This window comes from Fulmarus glacialis, unplaced genomic scaffold, assembly GCF_000690835.1.
Source record: "Fulmarus glacialis isolate BGI_N327 unplaced genomic scaffold, ASM69083v1 scaffold48925, whole genome shotgun sequence".
NCBI classification, from domain to species: Eukaryota; Metazoa; Chordata; class Aves; order Procellariiformes; family Procellariidae; genus Fulmarus; species Fulmarus glacialis.
Window position 1 is genome coordinate 10,096 of NW_009213312.1, and position 6,050 is coordinate 16,145.

General features: G+C 36.9%; 1 protein-coding gene across 1 annotated transcript; it reads right to left on the bottom strand.

Annotated features, from left to right (window-relative positions):
• Window positions 1-792: 792 nt before the first annotated feature.
• Window positions 793-5,295, bottom strand: LOC104070032 (chromosome unknown open reading frame, human C6orf211; the record flags this gene model as incomplete). Its single annotated transcript, XM_009578140.1, has 4 exons — window positions 793-1,748; window positions 2,698-2,863; window positions 4,394-4,635; window positions 5,190-5,295. Coding segments are annotated over 4 exons (1,282 nt in total), but the record flags the coding sequence as incomplete, so codon positions are not given.
• Between the last annotated feature and the right edge of the window lie 755 nt (window positions 5,296-6,050).

Below are 6,050 nucleotides of genomic sequence, written 5' to 3' on the forward strand. Positions count from 1 at the left end.
TACATTTGACAAATAAAGAGAATTATCACAAAGGAAAGAGGCAGCAGTGTTTGAACCACAAACACTGCTGACAGGCCACCTTTAACTCAAATCTGTATTAAATCTAAAATCCAATTAATGTAACTTGTTGAGTTGGTTGGTTGGTTTGTTTTGGGGGTTTTTTGTGTGCTTTTTTTTGGTAGCGGTTCTTAGATAAACAATATCTTCCATATTCTTAAAATGAGATTGTCCTTTCTCCCACTAATCTTCCTACCAGATGGGACAACTCCCCTCCTACAGGCAAACTGGCTAGCAACATGCACTTCTATTTTAAAATTTAATTTTCAAATTCTAAATTAATATTTACAAGGTATCACCCAAAAACTCTTCTCTTAATGTACAGCGAACTATACTCAAAACATCAAAAGTTACTTGTCCATGGACACAAGAAGCACGTAAAAAACAATTTATGTAATAAAGTCTTGGTAGAAGTCAACTCAATTTTCAACAGTTTTAAAATATGATCCTGCAATGTGTTGCAAAGAATCTATCTGGAATTAGTTTGTCCATTCTCTAAAATATTAACTTTCATGCAATGCATGGCATGTGGAGCACAAATTATCCTGAAATAAGTACATACACACTTATGTGGGATTGAGGAAATGGTTTCTGAAGCAGATTTTTCACTTGTTAGCCATAAACTCTCATACCCACTGATGAAAAAAAAAAGCATTATGGACAACTAGATGTTCATCTTAAACATCTGCTGACATTGGACATGAGGAAAACAAAATATACTGAAAAGCAGCTTGATTTATGTATACAAAGACAGTTTATAAACTTTTGCACAACATTAAAGTCTTCTGTGGAACAAAAACAACAAATCGCTTGGAAGGAAGAAGTGCAACAAAAAAGAATCTTTGCTGAAGCCAAGCATGGAGCAGAGAAAGTAGTTAAAACTCAGGCTGAATCTCTCTTTCAGAATATTCGGAACCATTTAACTAGAGAGCAGCATCAAACTGAACTACCCCATATTTTCCATTTACCATCCATTCAGGTTCAGAAGCCTGAATTTGTTCACCTTGTCCAGGTTTTAGGCCAACCTGAGTGTCAGATTTCAGTGTTCTCAAACTACAGAGGGGCGCAGGATGAAACTTGTTCAAGGCTTGATGAAATGGAACAGTATATTCCCATTTTCTATCTCCTGTTAACTTTCTATAGTTTAGATCACCTTTGAAAAGAAGCAAGTTTGACTTCTGTAGATCAGCATACAAGTCAGGAGCAACTTCAGCCATACTGGAAAAGTCATGTGGCAAAGTCCAAAACATGTGATCACGGTAAACCCAAACTCCCTTTTTCAAATTGCCCTCCCAGTTTATCCCACATCTAGACATCCACATATGATTAGCTGACTGCAGTTGTTTAACAGTCCAGTTAAAATCATGCTTTGTGGTATCTGACACATACCATGGAATACTTTTTCCATGAAAATGGACTTCATCAGCTAGCTTTGATGATACCAGGAAGTCAGCCAACACAAGATCACTTACAAGTTCAAATCCAGCATTATCCAGGATTATGTCAACTCTAACATTACTTTTTTCTGTATTTCTTTTTCTGGCATTTACAAGTAGTGACCAAATTTTTTCCATATCATTCACTAAGATGTAAGGAATCATGTTTTCCAGGGACTGTAAAGGACTAGATTTCTGAGAGCTGTCTTCACCAGCTGAAAAAGAAAGGTCACACTTATTGCCCCACAATGACACCTAGAAGGAGGAAAAAACAAAAACATTTGCTAAGTCTCACTGTAGTTACATTCTAAACTTCACACACGCTAAAGATTTTGTTTGTTTGTTTTTATTTTAGGCACATGAAGGCTCTAACTCTACATTTTCCTGCAAGCTTTAATAAAATTCAACTTCTTGTACAGAAATCTTTATATAGAGAAGAAACCAAACAATGCTCTGTATTTATGCAAGCATCAGAAATATGCATCAGAAGTGACAAAGATGGAAGATTTAGATAAACGTAAAGACACTGACCACAAAGCTTAAACCCCAAATATTCTCCATACTATAATTCCAGAAAATATCATTGGGAACACAGAAAAAGGAGTAATAAAAGCAGGTTTATGTTTTTATTACATGCAGCCCAGTAAGAACTAATGAGGTCTTTATAAAGATTCATCAAATACTTGGTGTGCACTGTTGCCAGCTAATGGACTTATTTGCAATCGTATGATATTCTGTATTCTACCCAAAGGCATTATTTTCCAACAATAATGCAGTTATAAAGTTTTTAAATCACTTGTGGCCCAGACTGACTTCTAACTTTTTTTCCCAAAGAAGTCTAAAAATTTTTAGACTGTCAATAAAATGAACTGTTTTAAAATTTTATAGTTAAATAACAAAAAGCCATATCTGGAACTTAAAATTAGAGATACTGGTTTTGAGGGAGAATAAGCTGGGTTTTCAAATACACAATGAAGACCAGCAGTATAATGAAAAATGTCACATTTAATACAAGTAATAAAACTTAAATATTTCCCCGAGTAGCAGCAATACAGTATGGCTGTCAGGATTTCATTGCATTTTTACAAACAGAAGAGCTATATTTTAATTTCCATATGAAGTTCAGATTCTTTATAACATCAAGTTTCTGTTTGTTACATAGGAGAGATATTTTAAATTCTTATGTTAAGCACTACTAGTTTACCTGCAATAGCTTAAAAAGTTCCTCCTGAAGTTGCTTTTCGTCTAGATCCTTGACGTTTTTTAGAAGTTCCTGAAAGTAAGTGCATAAGGCAATAACAGCCTCTTGGGATTCAAAGAAATTTTGTGCCTTTCCTTCCTTAAATACGTCAAAGTTGTCAATAGGTGGGCTAAAAGGAGAACAAATATATTAACATACTTGCCACATTTTCCTTGACAGAACATGAAACACACCTTAAAAGTGCAAGCTTGAAGATCAGCTTTTTTAGGCCGTGCTACTGGCCCTAGTTATATTTTCCACTTCTAATTGGTCATACTAGATTTTCACACATCTCAATAACAACCTGATATCATACCTCGCTGAAACAGACAGAATAGAAGACATCTTATATTTCTAGCAATATATTCTGAAAATGAACAAGCATTCAGTCACAATTCTGGGAACTGCACATACAGTGACAATTTTGAACTCCAGCCTTCAGACAGAGAGAATTAAAACTGTAACATACAAGTGAACTAATGTAGTGAATTGCTGGCCCAATTTCAAGCATGATTGTGTGTGCTGAAGTGCACTTCCCATACCGAAGTCTCTTACAGTGATATGAAGTTATTCTTATGAAAGTTTTTAACTAGGACGTTAGAAAATTAACATGACAAAGATGACAAAACAATTAAGTTCTTGTATTATATAAGAAATATAGACTCATCTGTTATGAGACATATTTGCAGGTACACCTTTTGACAAATGATTGAACTTCCATGCAAGCACATGCTTAAGAGCAGGTAAGTAGTGGAGATCAAGAAACTTAAAGCTTACTAATGAAAAGTATCTGCTCAGGTTTTTTTAAGTGCAATCCAGCAAATCCATCTCATATTTGAAGTTTTTGCTACGAGAGTTCAAATTACGCAATATACCAGTAGAAACAGAGTCCCATTACTGTGGTTGCGTCTCTGTAACACTAAGGGCAAATCCAGTACGCACGGAGCTTTCAATTTTCTTTGGCAGCAGCGGGAACTTAAACTGCTCATTCCTACCCCATTACATTGTGCTGGCACCTCTCCACAGTACCAGCACAACAAGTTTTTCCTGCCAAGTTATTTTTAACCAGGATCAGCTCCCAAAGTTCGGTGCAACACATGCAACACCGTTGTAACTAAGACGACTGTGCAGAATGAACAACAGGGGCTGCTTAAGCTGGGTCTACTGCTATGAGAAACAGTTCTCAAATGGTAACTTCAGATTTCGAGCAGCAGAACAAGTTAGAATGCCCAACAGATTAGTGGCTCTTGCATTCTGTGTTTTAGGCTAACATATGTCTTAAGATATAATTCTAGACTAACAAACCTTTCAAAAATGCTAAATAACTTTCATGTTTCAATGCACATTAGTCTGCAAGATGGTCAAGCTACACAGTCAAGCTTAAGAGTTTTAGTGTAGACCAAGTCACAGAAACTGAAGCGTACAAAAAACCTAATAAGCTTCAAATTCTGCTGCATGGAAGAATAAAAAGTATTAATTTTAAATCTGAGGTGTGAGACAAGGGAAAAGGAATATGGTAAAAGCTTAAGATTTTCCTTTGTCTTACTCTCCAGCTTAAGATTTTCCTTTATCTTACTGCATTATTCCTTTCTCCTAAAATAAAAATGGGAAAGAATAATAATGTTTTGCAGAGTAATATACCAAGCTAGTAAATACTTACTTCTGTGCTAATGCTGCATGAATTCTTCGATACATGTAACACTCTACATATAACCAAGGGGACTGAAACCAACTCGATTCTCCATTTCCATTTGATAAATTTCGTTGGTAGTCTAGGTATTGGTTCCACAGTGGAGCATCAGGCAGCTCATCTTCTAGAGGGGTCACTGGTTTGTCTGTTTGCAGTTCATTCCGCAGTTTGGAGAGGAAAGAGATAGCTCTCTTCTCTGCTTCAACACCCTTCTGAAATAAGTGGAGAACAAAAGTTCCTATTCTGAACATTTATTCCTGTAGAGACACAGATCAATTTTTCATGAAAGATACAAGTGATAAGTTTTGCCAAATTGCCAAATACGAGTCCCCGACAAATCAGAGATTGATTCAACCAAACACATTTTGGTCAATGAAGCTCATTTTACACCTAACATCCTAAAACGAATCGTGCGTGGGATTTTTTTTCAGATTGAACTTTTTGCATATTAAAGGGGAACAGAGTATTAAAACATTGCCACGTTCAGAAGATGCTACAGTCTTTTAAACTCTGCATCAACTCAAAAGCCTGAGAAAGTGAAGCAGTTGCAGGACAGAGAGATCAGAAAAAGGTTAGACAGAAAGGCGAGTTGCAAAATTAATGAAAAATAGCTACAAGAAAGAGATGATAAAGCAAAAAAAACGACAAAAAGATTAAGACAGACAAGTAACGACTGTAGTAAGAAACCAGGAAGAACAAGGCAGAGGAGGGGTCTCAAGGGTTAGAGGGGAAAAAAATCTCAGGCAAAAAGAGACCTTAGTCTTACCTCACCATGTTCTTCAAAAAATTCATTTTTATGTCGATGCAGAGTATCAATAACTCTTGTGAGGATCTGGGGCAGTCTGTCTTTAATTGTAAAATATGCAAAGGATCTAAAAAGGAGAGGATCAAAATTTTATTATTGAGAGGAAATGATGAAATATCTTCTGTTTTTTAAAATAAATGCAAGGTGATAAAAGTAAGTTTATGGGCCTTTAAAGCAGCGGACACCAATAAAAAACAAACAAACAAATCTCAAATTGGTCAGGTTCTTAGGTCTACTTTTGAAGAAAAAGATTTTGAAGATTTTTGAAGAAAAAGGCAGCCTTTTCAGGGAAGAAAATGCTAAGTGACTGTCCCTGCCGAAAGAGCAAAAATTGCAGTTAATTCTAGGCTAAAATGCATTCTGTAATTGCTCAGTTACCCAGATGTAAGGTCAAGGAAATTTAAAATTAAAAGCATAGAGGTTTGTTTAAAGTTTGAGTGTATCTTGTATCAACAAGAAAATCCACACTATGCGCTCTCCACTATATACTTGATTTACATTTTCCCCAAACGCTGTTTCTGTACGAGAAGGACAACGAGCAAAACGTGACCAGCGCTGCAGAGACCCTGAACCCGGCTTGCAGAATGGCTTTTACTTGAAGATTTCTACCCCGTGAGCCGGAGCCCCAGTCTCAGGGACTCAGCACTGAACAGTTACCCACTACTTTACAGCGAACCCAAAGAAACCTCGGAAAGACTGAAACATGACCTACGCCCTCCCAAGGCCTAGCCCGCTCAGCACCAGGCAGGCACAACCGCAGCGCTACGCGGGGGCGAGGCGAGGAAACGCCGGCCCGAAGAGGCGCCCGCCCCTGCAGCTGTG